Source organism: Ovis canadensis, chromosome 14 (genome assembly GCF_042477335.2).
Source record: "Ovis canadensis isolate MfBH-ARS-UI-01 breed Bighorn chromosome 14, ARS-UI_OviCan_v2, whole genome shotgun sequence".
NCBI lineage: Eukaryota > Metazoa > Chordata > Mammalia > Artiodactyla > Bovidae > Ovis > Ovis canadensis.
This window is the reverse complement of record NC_091258.1, coordinates 35,381,125-35,398,420: the sequence shown is the minus strand read 5'-3', so window position 1 is coordinate 35,398,420 and position 17,296 is coordinate 35,381,125. Positions and strand designations below refer to the sequence as shown.

The window sequence follows — 17,296 nt, the reverse complement described above, 5'->3', positions numbered from 1 at the left end:
TGCAAAAACCCCCCCAATTGTAAGTTTTTGCAAAAACCCCCCCTGATTTTAAGTTTTTGCAGCACTGCTACTCAAAGAAACTTAATGACCTACTTATGTCTCTCTTTTTTTTTTTAAAGAGTTTTCATATTCACATTAAGTTGTTTGCCAGGGATTGCTCCATCTTCACAGTGCAAATGCCAAAGGCATAAAACAGAATGTTCTGGTGGATCATCTGTGCTCTTGATACTGTTATTATTTTTTAATTTTCAAGATGTTTGGGGGGTACTGCTGGGAGGGTTGTGTTGGCTTAAAAATAAAACTAACCCCTAAATATTCCCGTGGATCAGGACCAAACATCTGAGGGAAATGTACAGAGTTAAAAAGAATGCATCGTGACCACATGTAAAATAGATAGCTAGTGGGAAGTTGCTGTATAACAGAGGGAGCTCAACCTGGTGCTCAGTCAGGACCTAGAGAGGTAAGTGGGGTGGGAGGTGGGAGGGAAGTGCAAGATGGAGGGAACATATATATACCCACGGCTGATTTATGCTGACGTATGACAGAAAGCCACAAAATATTGTAAAGCAACTATACTCCAATTAAAGATAATGTTTTTTAAAAAACAGAAGCAATATTGTAACAAATTCAATAAAGACTTTAAAAATGGGAATAAAAAGAAAAGAATACATTGAAGGCTGTGCCATTGAGCCTGCAAGTGAGGAAGTGGCAGGGCTGGAATAATGACCCAACATGAATTGATTTCCTTTATTATTATTATTTGGGGGGGCTGAACCCAGGACCACTGAACCACCAGGAAGTCGCAATTTCTTTTTTTAACTGAAGTATAGTTAGTAGTGTATATGATGGCTCAGATGGTAAAGAGTTCACCTGCAGTGCGGAGACCGGGTTTGATCCCTGGGTTAGGAGGATCCCCTGGTAGAAGGGAATGGCTACCCACACCAGTTTTCGTGCCCAGGAAATGGACAGAGGAGCCTGGTGGGTCACAGTCCACGGGCTCACAAAGAGTTGTGTTCGACTCACCAACAGGACATTGGGTGACTAACACTTCACTTCACTTCAGTATGCATCTGTTAATCCAAACTCCTAATTTTCTTTAACAAGTTAAGTGTTGAGTATCTACCACGCTGGATGAAGCACAAGCTGGAATCAAGACTGCAGGGAGAAATATCAATAACCTCAGACATGCAGATGACACCACTCTTACGGCAGAAAGTGAAGAGGAACTAAAGAGCCTCTTGATGAAGGTGAAACAGAAAACTAAAAAAGCTGGCTTAAAATTCAGCATTCAAAAAACCAAGATAGGCATGCAGTCCCATCACCTCATGGCAAATAGATGGAAAACAATGGAAACAGTGACAGACTATTTTCTTGGGCTTCAAAATCATTGCAGATGATGACTACAGCCATGAAATTAAAAGATGCTTGCTTCTTGGAAGAAAAGCTCTGACCAACCTAGACAGAATATTAAAAAGCAAAGGCATTACTTTACCAACAAAGGTCCGTCTAGTCAAAGCTATGGTTTTTCCAGTAGTCATGTATGGATGTGAGAGTTGTACTATAAAGAAAGCTAAGTGCCAAAAAATTGATACTTTTGAACTGTGGTGTTGGAGAAGACTCTTGAGAGTCCCTTGGACTGCAAGGAGATCCAACCAGTCAATCTTAAAGGAAATCAGTCCTGAATATTCACTAGAAGGACTGATGCTGAAGCTGAACCTCCAATACTTTGGCCACCTGATACAAAGAACGGATTCATTGGAAAAGACCCTGATGCTGGGAAAGATTGAAGGCAGGAAGAGAAGGGGACAACAGGAGATGGAGATGGTTGGATGCCATCACCGACTCAATGGACATGCGTTTTAGCAAGCTCCAGGAATTGGTGATGGACAGGGAAGCCTGGCGTGCTGCAGTGCATGGGGTCGTGAGGAATCGGACATGACTGAACGACTGAGCAACAGCAACCTATGAAGTATGAGGTACAGTTTAAGAGCTGGGGAAACAACAGTGAAGGAAACAAAGTTCCTGCCCTTATGAGTGTTATAAGTAAAGGCAGACTATAAACATGTACATGGTATCACAGCAGGCAGGGGGGAGCAGAGGAGGAAAACAGAACAGCGCTATACTCTATAGTCAGAGAGCTCGGTCAGAGGAAACTCTCCCAGAGGAGGGCCAGGAGCGGAGAGATGGAAAGGAAATGAGGGGTGAGTCAGGCAAGTAACCGAGGGAAGAACGTTCCAGACACAGGCAACAGCAAATGCACACACCCTGAGGCAGGAGGAACCTGGGCATGTTCTAAAGATGGTGAAGAAGGGAGACTTGCCTGGTGGTCCCGCGGTTATGAATCTGCCTTGCAATGCAGGTGGTGCGGGTTCACCCCCTGGTCGGGGAACTAAGATCTCACACGCCGCGGAGCAAGTAAGCCCGTACCATGCAACTAGGGAACCCATGCGTTACCACTAGAGCCCACGTGCCACAGCCAAAGGTCCCACGCGCCACGACCGAGACCCAGTATAGCCCAGTGAAGAGACCTTTTTAAGAAAGTTCATTCTGTTTTCTTGTGTGTGTGTGTGTGTGTGTGTGTGTGTGTGTGTGTGTGCGCGCGCGCGCGCGTTTTCTTTTGTAAAGAAGGCTAGTGGAGGAGAGGGAGGAGAGGAAGACTATGCTGGAAAGTCCCACGGATGGAGGAGCCTCGTGGGCTGCAGTCCACGGGTTTGCAAAGAGTTGGACAGGACTGAGCCACTTCCCTTTCACTTTTTACTTTCATGCATTGGAGAAGGAAATGGCAACCCACTCCAGTGTTCTTGCCTGGAGAATCCCAGGGATGGGGGAGCCTGGTGGGCAGCCGTCTATGGGGTTGCAGAGTTGGACACGACTGAAGCGACTTAGCAGCAGCAGCAGCAGCAGCAGCAGAGGGGATTAGGCCCCTCAGAAGGAAGCTGGATTTCTTTTCTTTTTTAAAATATCCTTTTCCATTATAGTTTCTCATAGGATACTGAATATGTTAAAAGTTCCCTGTGCTGTATAGTAGGACCTTGTTATCGATCCTCTATCTCCAAGCTTACATTTGCTAATCCCAGCCTCCCGCTCCATCCCTCCCCTAACCCTCTCCCCCTTGGCACAACCACAAGTTTGTTCTCTACGAGTGTTTCTGTTTTGCAAAACATATTTGAGATCCCACAGATGAGTGATATCATATGGTATTGTCTTTCTGACTCACTTCACTTGCTGCAACATGGACGCAGCTAGAGATGATCACACTAAGGGAAACTAGATTTCTGGACGGGACGGTGAGATTGGGACCAGGGAGTGAAATGACTTGACACATTTGAAAGGAACACTCTGACAGGGGTGAACATAAGTGATAAAAATAGGGAGTTTATTTACACCAAGGTGGCAACAGAGAGAGTGAAAAGTGGTCAGATCATGACTCTATTTTGAAAACAGAGCTAACTGGATTCATTGATAGATCAAGAGATAAACCAAGAGAATTCCAAGGTTTCTGACTGGGCAGTGAGGAGTGCAAATTATTGACCTGTGCGAGGAAGGCTGGGGAACTTATGGGAATCAAGAGTTTGGTTCTGGAGTTGTTAAGTTTGAGATACTTGTTACTATATGGCTGAAGAGGGTACACCCTTCCCAACTACTGTTCAGGTGCCCCAAGATATGAGACCCCAGTACCAACAAAAAACTAATTTATTGCTGGTGCTGGCATATTCCACAACTTTCATTCGTTAGAAATAATTCACTGGTGACTGCATGAAAAGTTTATGACATTAAATAAAATACAAGCCCTCTTAATCCCCCAACATCTGTTAAAGAGGATCTGATGCATAATTCTGGTCAATTTCATAATTGTTCATTTAAATTAATAACATTGAAGTTAAAGGGATATATATATTATCAAGCAACCACCTGTTCCAGGTGTTTATAACCAGGGCAGGTATGTCTTACACACTCTAAATTAATTTTGCAGACGGCTAGGAGACTCCAGATTTTTATGTGAAGGCTAATTTTCTCCATCAATCAAAAGCAAGTTGGAGATTATCTGAGATTTTTCCCCACATCAAGGAAAAATTTACAAATAGGACTGTCACAGGTGGTTCCAGATGGGCTGAGATCATGCAAGGAGATACAAAAAAAGATGATCCTAATTTATGTGTTAGGGAAAAGATGGTGTTAAAAATATAGCTAGCCAGTGGGAATTTTTGCTGCATGATGCAGGGAACCCAAAGCTGGTGCTCTAAGACAACCTAGAGGGGTGGGATGGGGAGGGAGGTTCAGGAGGGAGCGGACATGTGTATACCTATGGCTGATTCATGTTGATGAATGGCAGAAACCAACACAAGGTTGTGGAATACTGCTGTCCTCCAATCAAAAACAAAATACAATTTAAAAAATATACTGTCATCAAAAAAATGAAAATGATCAGAGACACTTTCAGGAAGACTGGAAAGGCTACCTCAGTTTTCTTTAATCTTTTTTTTTTTTTTAAAGGTCATTCTTTTGCAGATGTTGACAAGAAGAGAGCAGGATGATGGTTATGTTACCCTTAATGCAGGAAAAAGTCAACTTACTATGTTCCCAGAGCTCTCTAGTAAGTCAGATTTTGACACCTGGAGCACATTTGTCCAGAGAGACATTTTGGGAAGATTCCCAGCTCCGCCTCCCAAAGTATCTAGCCCACAGTCAAGAAGAAACGTTACCAGAGTAGCCTTGAGCTCCAAACCATTATGAGTAGCTTTAGCTCCAGGACTGATCCCAGTTCTAGAGGAAGGGAAATGGGAAATGGGCGTGGGGGATGGGGCAATGCGGACACTAAGGACACTGAGTCAAACGATCTCTAAGTAAGGAGTCTGGAATGGCCACCTGTTTACACTTCTAAAATCACTCTTGGTGACGCCTTCTGCATGTTCAGTATTTTTATCCTTTACAAACTCTCCCATTTGATCGTCAAAACAGGTTTTTTCAGAAGAGAACACTTTTAGGAACCATTCAGTAACCAACCTGGGAAATAAGATCCTAAGATCTTGATAATATCCCCAACAGTTGGCACATTTATCCTTTGGAAATCTTGCTTCCCTTGCAAAACTGTAGGTCTGTTGTTTAAAAAAAAAAAAAATCATTTCATTCTATCAGACTGAGCTTTTCTAGACGATGTCAAAGATATTTATAAAAAGATAAATGACAGACTAGAGCTGAATTTAATGTCCTACTCCCTACCCCCGCCCCAAGAAACCAGAGGAAGTATACAATTTGTTTTATTCTCTATCTTTTCTAGGAAAAATGGAAATTCCCACCAGCCCAATCTGGCACGAAGGTTTCTGAATTTACATCTGAAATGCGAAGATGATCTGCTAGTCAAAGCAATCCAAAATAAATTCTAGCAGCCTAGGCTCCCATAGCTCCGTGGGGAAAGCTAGCAGGCGCTTCACACCTTTGTATCAATCTGAATTTCAGCGTAGTGAAAATCATATATAACAAGAGAATTTGTTTACTTTAAAAATATACAGAATGTATGCGAAATGTGTATGTTTGTGAGTGCGTGTGTTTATTAACACACGCTAGCAAAATTTAGCTAAAGCCTATGAAATCAGGCTCAAATATTAGAAACCTTGGCTCTTTATTCCATTTTTTTCTCACACAGAGTTAAGAGAGATGGCAAGGCTTTTTCACTTGGAATTTCCCAGCTCCTGTCACTTTGTCTTACCATCTTCAACATTTTTAGTCTTGTTCTCATTGCGTGCAGAGCGGCAGTACTGGAACAATCCTCTTAACAATTCCTGGAATGTAACAGGGACATTCTAGTCCTTGGTACCAATAAAGCTCAACTCTCACACAGCTCATGGAAGGGTTAAAAACAGAAAGTCCTACCCACTGGTTTGCTCTGATGTTTCTGGAGATATTGTCACTGGATGTATCCTCAGTAGAATTCTATTCAACACCTCTGTCTTTAAGTACAAAGCTGTAGGCTGTAGCAGCTTTAAGAAACATAAGTATCCCTTTTTTCTGCTGCACAGTATCTGTGTGTGAAATTCTCTAAAGGGGTTTAAGTATTTACCCTGAACACTATCAGACGGTTTCTAAAATTTTCCTTATCCAGTTGCAAAAACACTTCAAAGAGAATCATAAACAGAGTCCTTTGTGCTTTCCATGCACATTCTGCTTCTAAGGCTTAAGCCTGAATTCTCTTGGAATTGGAAATTTCTTTCCAAATAGACAGAATTCACAACACTTTTTTTTTTCCTTAATTCATGATTAAGTCTGCAGCAACAAAGGAAAAAAAATTGGAAAAACCTGAGAGAAACCCAGAAGGCAATTAAAGGAATCCAAACTTGTTTGAAATTCTTTGCTAAATTATCCATATAATTTTCCCCCAGATATTTTACTTTTAATATAACAATACAGAGGTGTGGAAATGGGGGTGGAAGGGGTGGGGAGGGAGGCATATGGAAAGAACCAACCTTCAGGGAAGACATTTAAGGTAATAAAAAGAATGTGAGCCCAGGATTTTAAGCCACTATAGCCAAAAAAGTGGCTTTTTTCTTTTCTCCAAATTTCTAAAGCTAAGCATAGACTATCCCCAGAGCTCAGAGTCTGTGTGCATAATTTGAATTGTTGGGTGCTTGCGACTGTCTACATGCCTCCAATCTGTGCTTCTTCTGAGTCATTCAGCACTGGACCAAAAAGGGGAAAAGGAATTTAAATTTTCATTTAAAACCACTAGACATTTCACACCAGATTCTAAATGACTATAATATGCTTTGCTTCTGTATCAAAAATGCTAACTGTGAAAAACAGAAGGCAGGATTAATAACCATTATTAATTTAGCAAATATGTTAAATAAATAATCAATAATATAAATAATAAATTTAGCAATATATTAAATTAATAAAATTAATATTATTAATTCAGCAAATATAATTTAGTATATGCACTGACACTAAAGGCAAGAGATATGTAAATATATATACACATATATGTTAATGACTTCACCATTCATAAGACAAAAAAGATCAATATTTATATTTATATCATTTTCTTCCTCACACCCTTAAAAATTGTTAATCCTGGAAGCTTGAAATGAACTTAGCTAACTTAACTATAATCTGATGGCAAAAAGCAGTATACCCAGGATATATTTCAGGATGTGAAAAAGCAGCCTTGTTCCTTTATTCAGTTATGAAGAATTTAATCTAAAGCACTGTGATGATAGCTTCATTAATCTCTCCGAAAACAAACAAACTGCTCCTGGCTCCATCATTCCCCACCTCTGTGTAACCTATACTAAGGAGGGCTTAGCTAGACAGCAGAGAACAGGCTCCGCGCTCCGAGCCTTCTTAGATGATTTACACGGGCCAGAATGACAAGCTAAAACGCATGACTCATCTTGAAATTAAACTATTACAACTGACTTGTAAAGGACAACTTTCACATTCTTAAGTACCTTTCTCTCTTAAAACTTTAACAACAAAAAACGGGTAACAGTCTGAAATAAAACACCTACTCATTTTCCACGTCTCCCTGCTCTCCCTTGCCAAATGTTAACATAAATGGGTAGAATTAAATGTAGCCCATAGCTTACCTAACATAATTATATGTTGTGTTTTACACTGTTTCAAAACGGATACATTAAAATAATCCAGCCTTGGCTCCAACCCACTAAAGTCAATAAAGGTTATTAAGGCCAACTGCCATATAAACGCGCTGCTATCCCAGTGTGAGGAACTGTCAAGACAGGAAATGCAATTCAAAACACTGAAAACGATCAGGATCTACCTTTCTCCTCTAGGAAAAACAAAAAAAAAAATTAAAAAGCCATAAAGCAAGGAGGAGGAAATTTCTCTCCACTACAAAAATCATCTATATTCTGAAAATGTTTACTCTGGAAACTCTTCTAGAATATTCTATTGGATTATATACCAAATTGACCTCTTTTTTTTTTTCTTAAGGTCAAAAGGCAAGGAATAAATGTCATCAATTTAGAGGACATCACATCTAGCATTTTTTTCTATATCTCAGTGAACTTGATAGTGTTAAAACATTTTTTATAGGTAAAATAAATGTCAGTTTTGCAGAGCGCGATACCAGACCCTATGAGACAAATGGCCTATCCGCTGAATCTCTGGCTGCAGTAAGACTTCCTCACCTCACAGGAGAGTTCAGCTTTTCATATTTTTTTTTTTACCCAGAAAGCAAAGCCTGTGCAGTTTCTTTCAAATGGTAACTCTCTCTTATCCTGAAGAGTCTCCCCATAACGTGCTAATCTCAGATGTGGAGTGGTGGGCTAGTTTAAAAAATAAAATAAAATACAAATATTTGAATAGTGTTAGAGTGTCATCATACCTTCCTGAAGAGCAGAATTGAGAGGAACAACTAGGCTAAGTTCCTGGATTATAAGAAAGGGTTCTGGTGCTTTTGGGCTTAATGGCTCATAAGTTCATGAGGTAATATTCAGAAGAAATGTGATATTTTATCAGAATGTTATTCAAATATAAGGTTTAACATTTACATCACAAAAACATGCCCAGAGAAGAACTATCCTCAGGGGAAAAAATGGCAAAAATAAACAGTGTGATTTAAAAAAAGGTGCTTGCTGGAACAGGGGATGGGCGATGGAGGCTAGGGGAGTCTTAGACATAACTGACTAAACTTTTTAAAATATGTGACTGGTTATGACATGCGAAGCAATTACCATTAATGGAAGAAATGTGATTTCAAAGCTCATTTTCCATTCTTCTTTTAGATCCTACCTGAGACTATACCTTCCAACCACAAAGGGAGAAAAAAAAAATAAATAAACACAAAGACAGAGAGGAGTTACAACACAAGTCTCTTCCCCAGTACGAGGGCTGTCAAAGGTTGCTTTAATCACAAGCAAAAGGTGAAAAGTAATGTACATATTGCCTGAGGCTTTTTTGTTTTATTTTCTCGCCAAAGGAGATCGAAGCTATGTTGCACAACAGACAAAGTGCATTAATTAGAGAAATCTTTCCACAACACATACGCAACAAATGCAGAAAAGCATAATGATAAAGAAGAAGCATTTGTCTAAAAGGATCATCCTGCTGAGTCGTGTATTCCCCGGAAGCCAGGTGAGTGCATTCAGAAAGGCTGTTTGGATTAGCCTAATTCTGTAGAATCCAAATGTGCACCAAACACTGCACTTTTTAAGTTAAATTGCTGTTGAATTTGTTAACCCACAACTGATTTCCTGTGTTATGGAATCTTGGAGATTACAGCTAACTTGAAGCAACAGGGATAATTCTGGACAGTTAATGGTACATTTGTCTGCATTTTCTTGAAAGGCTTAGTTAGCATCCGGGGGCCTCAAACTGGTAGCTCAACATTGCCCCCTACTGCTCACAAATGAAAAAATCGGAGGCAGGCTGGTACAAACTAGGAACGTAACCAGCCAGTGCCAGTTCCATCCCCACACAACTATCGGATGGCACAGCACTGCCAGTCACAGAATCATAGACTTTCCCAATGATCATTCTCATCTCTTCCAATAGCAAAAGTACATTATTATGAATCTGTTACAAGTCATTACAAAAAGGCTTGAAGCAATGCTTAAATTTAATTTAGAAGTGTCATTCCTTTTATCTTGGCCCAAACCTTCATTCTGCTGATAACCATCATCCTTAGGCTTGCTGAGACACAGAGCCCATTGATTTCACTCAGAACACTCAGTAACACCACACCAACTGCAAGGAAACTGGCTCTGGCCTATTCCCAAGACTGTTCTTCTTTTTAGTATTTTTGCACAAGAGTTATGAAGAACAGATAGTTTACCTAATGTGCTAGGCACCACCAAATTAAATATATATATATAACCAAATAGTTTAAGTGAATTCGTAATAAACATCACTGGTAAGCTCACAAAACCAAAGATTCCACTCTGAAAAAAAAGAAGCCCTTGAACAAAAGCAATTCAAAAATATATTTTTAAAATACTATGAGTTTCTTTCTTATTTCACCAATTCTAATTGTTTAATTGTTACAGTTTGCCAACTCTAATTCAAAGAACTGTTAAGTTACAGTCCCAAAGTCAAACCTATACCTTAAGATCAAGGTTTAGCAAGTAAAGAAGTTCTAACTCATACATGCGTGCTAAGTTGCTTCAGTCATATCCAACTCTGTGACCCCATGGACTGTAGCCCGCCAGGCTCCTCTGTCCATGGGGATTCTCCAGGCAAGAATACTGGAGTGGGTCACCATGCTCCCCTCCAGGGGATCTTCTCAACCCAGGGATCAAACCCACATCTCCAGCAGCTCCTGACTTGCAGGTGGATTCTTTACCGCTGAGCCACCAGGGAAGTTTCTAACTCATGTAGATAAATAGATAAAACCAGAATCACACAGTGAAAAAGAAATTCTCTCAAAATGAAGCTGCCCTTATATATACATCCCAGAAAAAAACCGGAGCATACTCTGCACAGCCTAATTTTAGGAAGAGAAATAACTGAGGAAATTTCGGCACGAAATTTTCATCACCTCCAATCCAGTTGCACAATGCTCCATTTTGAACTGACTCATGTCTTTGGAGAAATCAATTTTTGTGATACTGTTAGTACACTAAAAGGATTACAGCATTCCTCCCCTAAACGTACATCCATGAAAAGGTGTGATTTAGAGATTTAAGGAAAAGGCTGGATAGCCGGGACTTCTGGATTATGACTCAGACTTTCAAACTGGGGTGCCATCATGGTTGTGACTTGGTATTTTCATTTTTATAAAATAGGGATTAGCAAGAACTACTCATTTTTGCAAACTGGTTCACTGTTTCTAGCACATCTCATAAAGTCTGTGCAGCAGTATTCTCTCAAGAGTTTAGCAGGCTTTTATCACTTTTCCACTACATTCCAAACTTGATGATCTGGAGGTAGAACAGTGAGGTGGTGCAGGGCATGACCCTAGAGCCGGTCTTCCTGAGTTCTAACTATAGTTCCCTGACTTAGCTGTATGACCTTGGGGAAGTTAGGGAAACCTTTTATGGTTCAGACTCCTTGGGTTTCCCTGGTGGCTCAGATGGTACAGAATCTGCCTGCAATGCAGGAGACCCCAGTTGGATCCCTGGGTCAGGAAGATCCCCTGGAGAAGGGATAGGCTACCCAGGCCAGTATGCTTGCCTGGAGAATCACCATGGACAGAGGAGTCTGTGGGGTTGCAAAGAGTCGGACACAACTAAGTGACTAACACACAATACAACACAAAACTCTCTGTGTAAAATGGGAGAAAAATATCTCCTTTATGAAATTATCATAGAAATTAAATTCTATATGTAATATTTAGAATAGTGTATGGAACTTAGTAAGTATCATGTGTGTGCATGCATGCTCAGTCACTAAGTTGTGCCTGACTCTGCAAGCCCTTGGACTGAAGCCCACCAGGCTCCTACGTCCATGAAATGTTTCAGGCAATAACACTGGAGCGGGTTGCCATTTCCTTCTCCAGGGGCCCTTCCCAACCCAGGGATCAAACCCGTATCTCCTGCCTCAGTGGGTGGATTCTTTACCACTAAGCCACCTGGGAAGCCCCACTGGCATTATTACTACTATTTAAATTTAGACTTAACCCAAATGGCCTCAACATACCTTCCAGTGAGAGTTCCTACGACACATGCCCTGAATTCCATGCTCTGGTCACACTGTACTTCCCCCTTTGTGATCTTGTTTTTACAGTAACTGGGACCTAACGCTTCTCTCAGAATGCCTTATGCAACCAACCCTCCTTCTCCCCACCCAAGGTCCCCAAAAGCCACATCTGTTGTTCACAACTGTCCCAGCTCCAGTGCTCTGAATTTAATACTCTTGCCTCTGCATAGTGATTTTTTTTCTTTAAATCTCCATTACAGGATTTCATTTGAGTTAATGTAACACCTGGCTATATTCACACTTCTCCCCTTGTTAAACCGAATGCAGTGGTTAAGGGCACAAGAGCCAGGCGGCCTGGGATTCAATCTCCCTCTGCCACTTACTCCATGACCTTGGGCGAGGCACTTCATTTCACTAGGCCTTGGTTTTCACATCTATAAATTAACAGTTTCTGCACCTCACCAGACTGTCATAAGAACTTTAACAGTTTAACTTTAAAAGTTAATATAGGGAAAACTCTTAGAAGAGTGCCTGGTACCTATAAAAATGCAGATGAAGTTTAGGAATTATTGCTGCATGCTTCTCATGGTCGCTTCCCAACATATGTCTAACATGGTGCCTTGCACATAGGAAAAGGGAGAAGTGAAAGTTGCTCAGTTTCATGTCCAACTCTTTTCAACCCTATGGACTATACAGTGCATGGAATTCTCCAAGCCAGAATACTGGAGTGGGTAGCCTTTCCCTTCTCCAAGGGGATCTTCCCAACCCAGGGATCGAACCCAGGTCTCCTGCATGGCAGGCGGATTCTTTACCAACTGAGCCACCAGGGAAGCCCAAGAATACTGGAGTGGTTAGCCTATCCCTTCTCCAGCAGATCTCCCCAACCCAGGAAGTGAACAGGGGTCTCCTGCATTGCAGGCCGATTCTTTACCAACTGAGCTATCAGCGAAGCCCTGCACACAGGAAGTGCTCAGTAAAGGTTCACTGCACTGAACTCAGCTTATGCTGATCAAATCTTGGCTGTTCCCATTACCTTACAAAGAGTAAGTACAGTGGATTGACAACATAGTGTTAGTTTCAGGTGCCGACCAAAGCCTCATACACCAAAGCATATATATGTATATATATACACACACACATATATAAACCTGCTCTTTTTCAGATTCTTTCCCATTATAGGTTATTACAAAATACTGAGTAGAGTCCCCTGTGCTATACAATAGATCCTTTCTGATTATCTATTTTATACATAGCAGTGTGTCTATGTTAATCCTAAACTCCCAGTTTATCCCTCCTGGCCTCCCTTTTCCCTCTGGTAACCATAAACTGGTTTTCCATGTCTGTGAGTCAACTTCTGTTTTGAAGACAATTTCATTTGCCTCATTATTTTAGATCCCACGTGTAAGCTACATCATATGATGTTTGTCTTTCTCTTGCATTTACCCAGGCAAAGGAGGCGGCCGAAGACCGACAGAGCACAACATCCCAAGAAATCCGCTCCCAGACACTTACCAGCCACTCCATCTTTCTCCACATCTCTTCCAGCTGACTCATGGGCTGACACCACCAGTCAGTGCACTTTTTGTATCGACTGCCTTGAAACCAGAACTGTCTCAGCCATTCAAACTCGACCTGGGGATCATAAAGACAAGACCGTGGTTATAACGTCCCCATGATGGACAATCAAGGACAATGAACTTCGTCATTCAATTCTCCTCCAGTAACTTCACAGGCATAGGGTGAGAAAAAGAGAAAAGCTCAGCCTAACCAGTTCCCAACATAACTCAAAGTCTCTGGAGCCTTTTCACAAAGTCAAGGAGGAAGGAGACGTAGAGCTTAGTGAGACAACCCAGGTCAGGCTGCGGAGGGCATTTTCAGGCACGTTCATCACTCAGACAAAAGGAAGCTATCGGTCAGTCACAACAAATCCTGAGACCCTAAAGTGCATGACAGCCTGTGCTGTGTAGGGTGGGGAAGGCATAATTAAACAAAACATGTTTTCATTAAACATCTTTATTAAAGAATCAAACCAGTCAATCCTACAGGAAATCAACACTGAATATTCATTGGAAGGACTGAAGCTGAAGCTCCAATACTGTGGCCACCTGATGCGAAGAGCTGAGTCACTGGAAAGACTCTCATGCTGAGAAAGATTGAAGGCAAAAGGAGAAGAGGGTGGCAGAAGATGACATCGTTAGATGGCTCAATGGACACAAAATCTGAGAAAACTCTGGGAGATGGTGAAGGACAGGGAAGCCTGGTGTGCTGTAGTCCATGGGGTTGCAAAGAGTGAGATACAACTTAGCGACTGAAAAACAACAAAAAGAGCAAAACACAGACACATATTAGGAGGTACCAATTTCAAGTATTTTTAGATCTAAAATAAATAAAGATTTTACCCATGGGCCAGGAGGAGCTGGCAGTAAGGTGCTCATGTAACTGAACAATATAAAGTTAATTATGGAGGCACACATCACACCTACAGAGCCATTCAAACTGTCACTTTCAATTCAGTCAGGGCAAATGACAACAGGTACAAAGCACAGTGAAGCCACTAATCATTTCTCTTCCTTCCTAAGAACCTACAGTAAACTTCAAGTTTTTCTCTCCGCAGCACCCTTTTACTCTAGCCAAATCCCATGATTCATCTGGTAACCCACTGCCTTTCCCGGGCTCAGTCCATGTGGTCTGGGTAGTTAGTGTTCCACTTCTAATACCAGGAGTGAACATGCAACCCTATCTGAGCCAATCAGCCCACCACACTTCTCCAGCCACAGAAATGGGCTTGGGGGAAACAAGCATATGATCAATCAGAATAAGACTGTCCGAAGATTCGGGAAAAGGATTCTGCAACCATTCTGCAGAGTGGGAAGAATGGAGGCAACACAGTAGGAAGCAGCTACAAGATGAACAGATTAAAAAACCAGGTCCTAGTCAGATCAACTGACTCTTGATCAAGCTATTCCTGAAGCCCCTGTGGCTTAACCCATTTCAGGTTGAGTTTTCTTTTTCTTGCACTGAAATAATCCCAACATATGTAGGTGAAAGACTAACTGAAGCTTTAAAAGAATAAGAAGTTGTTTCCTATGTATTTTCTACCACTTATCTTCAACTTGAAAAGCAAATTTTACCGTCAAAGTACAACTTCATTCATCCCAAAGCTCTTTTTACTTCTGCTGTCTAAAGAAATGTAGAGCTTTCACAGCTTAATATTGGTTAAGGTTGGCTTTACTAAGGTAATCATGTTCCATATACAGGCACAGAGTTATTATAGTCTTCACCTGTTACCACAAAGAATTTTTTGTTTGTTTATCCATGCTGAACTTTCATGCAAACAAAAGCAACTTGTGAAGATTTAACAATGGTGAAAATCACTCAAATAACTAACCTGAGAACGCCAAGTCATATGAAAGGGTTTTAGTTTACATTAGCTAAATGTTTGTTTGATATGTAGAACTGATTTCAGTTAAAGCTGTTTAAACAGGGAAAAAAGGGAATGTAGACAATATTCAGACAATAGCTGCTAAACCTTATCTGCGGTATTAAAAGACAGTGGTTAACAGAGGTAAACTTAACTGCTTTGAAAAGAAAATGAATACAAGTGTAGTTCAACTTCTCTGAAAATACAGGTTTAACAACATTATTTATTACAAGGGGAAAAAAAAAGAGTTCTTTTTAGATTTCACATGAAATTTCTTCACATTACAGGAACAGCCTGTCAACAAAGCATCAAGCCTCTATGTTAGGGAGAGTTGAAAGGGTTCTGCTTTTAATTTTTTTTTAATTTTTGGGCTGGTTATTTCCATTATGAGACCAAAACATACAAGCCTTAGCAACCATGATATCCCAGGAAACAAAATAATTATCGTTTGTAATTAGTTCATTCAGCCCGTAAAGGTACAATAGAGTCTGGATTTCGGTAAATGAAAACTCAAAAGAGTGGAGAATACTTGGAAACTCTCTATAGGACATGGAAGCAAAGAAAGATCTTTGCCCATTTTAATAAATAATGATGTTCACTTCCTCTTTAGATGCCCCAACTATCTTTTGAAGCAGACACTGTCATGGTTAAGAATAAAGTCTCTGGAGTCAGTTCTAGGCTCTACTCCTGAATAGCTCTGTCATCTGTAAAATAAAGATAATTACATAGCACCACATAGTTTTATGGTGAGGATTAAGTGGGTTAATAATGAATTGCCAAACATGCCGGACACTTGGGAGATACGAAGGATACAGCCCAAAGGAGACCACAAGGCCCAGAATTCCTTGTCCTCAAGAATCTCACAATCTTATGAAATTTTTGAGCAAGAAAAGTTTTAACAACCATGTCAATTCATGCTCACCCCCTGTTCCACTGAGGCCGGTCCAAAAAAGTTCAACCCCTGAAACTTATACCCAACAGAGTTTTTTTTCAGGGATGGAAGTCCTGCCCATGAGATACAATCTTTGTGGGCATGAAACCCACTGGCAGGCATTTTAATCAACTCCGTAACCTGGCCTTTTCACTTTGACATTGTGGGCAAAAACTATTACAGGATATTCATCAAATGCTGCCCTTGCCAGTTCTAACATTGCCAAGATAAGCAGTTGGCACTTTTCTTAAAATTAATTAAGAAAGCAAAAAATATTTCCAGCTGCCTGATTCAGTTTGAGTTACCAAAATAAAAGCAGTCGTCCACCCTTCTACCCCAAAGTCTGCTGATGAGGAAGGAAAGAGGCAGGGCAGATGCTGCACAAAACCAAAGGGTCGGGACTCAGAATAGAGCACAAATCCTATTACTTCAAGGCTGAAAAGAATCAGTCTCACCATACTGGCTGACTGACAGTGGTCTAGCCATGACTTAGAGGAGGCTCTTCAACCCTTCTCCAGAGGGTAGTCCCTCCTGCCAGGCTCTCAGCTTCTCTTGAGGTGCTGTCATGTTCATGATGCTCCTAAACCACACTCCCAGGTTTCAGACATGCACTTAATGAAATTCACTATTATCTGATGTTTGGCGTAATGGCAATACAATGATATATAATACCCACTGGTGTCGGAAGGCACACTGACAAGTCTAGAGAACGTGCAGGATCTTGAAGGGTCTTCTGAATCGTCAGAGAAAAATGAACACATGCTTCCAACAGTGTTAGTTATGTAGCTGTGACCCAGAGAATCATCTCTTGGAAACTCGAATTCACCTGCACCTGACTGCTCTGTGGGATAGCCAAAAGAGAGATCAATCAAGAAAAGCTTTTCTCCTAGAAATGTCTAGAAAAATCTGAAGGTGAAGCACAAACAGAATCCATCTGCTGACCTGAACCATAGTCACTGGGAACTTAGGCAATGGGGAGCAAAGCTTATAAGATTGCCAAATCACATTTCTGAGTCACTACATCACTGTACAGTTGGAAATCACTTGCATCACTCTTACAGGTAAGCAAACGTCACCTGCTTCTGCCAAGTTAGTTTCAATCCTTGGTTTGATCCCAGGTCAGCTTATGCGTGAGGGGTGGGAACATGCCCACAGGGGTAAATGTCTCACTGTAATAAATAAAATAAGTGTTTTCAAGCAGAAAGATATTAGAACGATATTAATATCTAATATTAGATATTAGAACAGGGAGAGATGCTAAGGTCCAATCTACAAAGAGTTACTCCATGAAAGCCCTTTACCAGGAGTTCTAAGGAACATGCAGGTCTGATCAGGACAAAACGAGAACC

General features: G+C 40.9%; 1 protein-coding gene across 1 annotated transcript in view; it reads right to left on the bottom strand.

Moving 5' to 3' along the window:
• The window catches only part of FTO (FTO alpha-ketoglutarate dependent dioxygenase), a 427,202-nt gene that overhangs the window by 228,212 nt on the left and 181,694 nt on the right, over positions 1-17,296 (bottom strand). Inside the window, exon 7 of the mRNA XM_069549854.1 lies at positions 13,108-13,227. Coding sequence (XP_069405955.1) covers positions 13,108-13,227 — 120 coding nt within the window. The remainder of the gene's footprint in view (positions 1-13,107; positions 13,228-17,296) is intronic.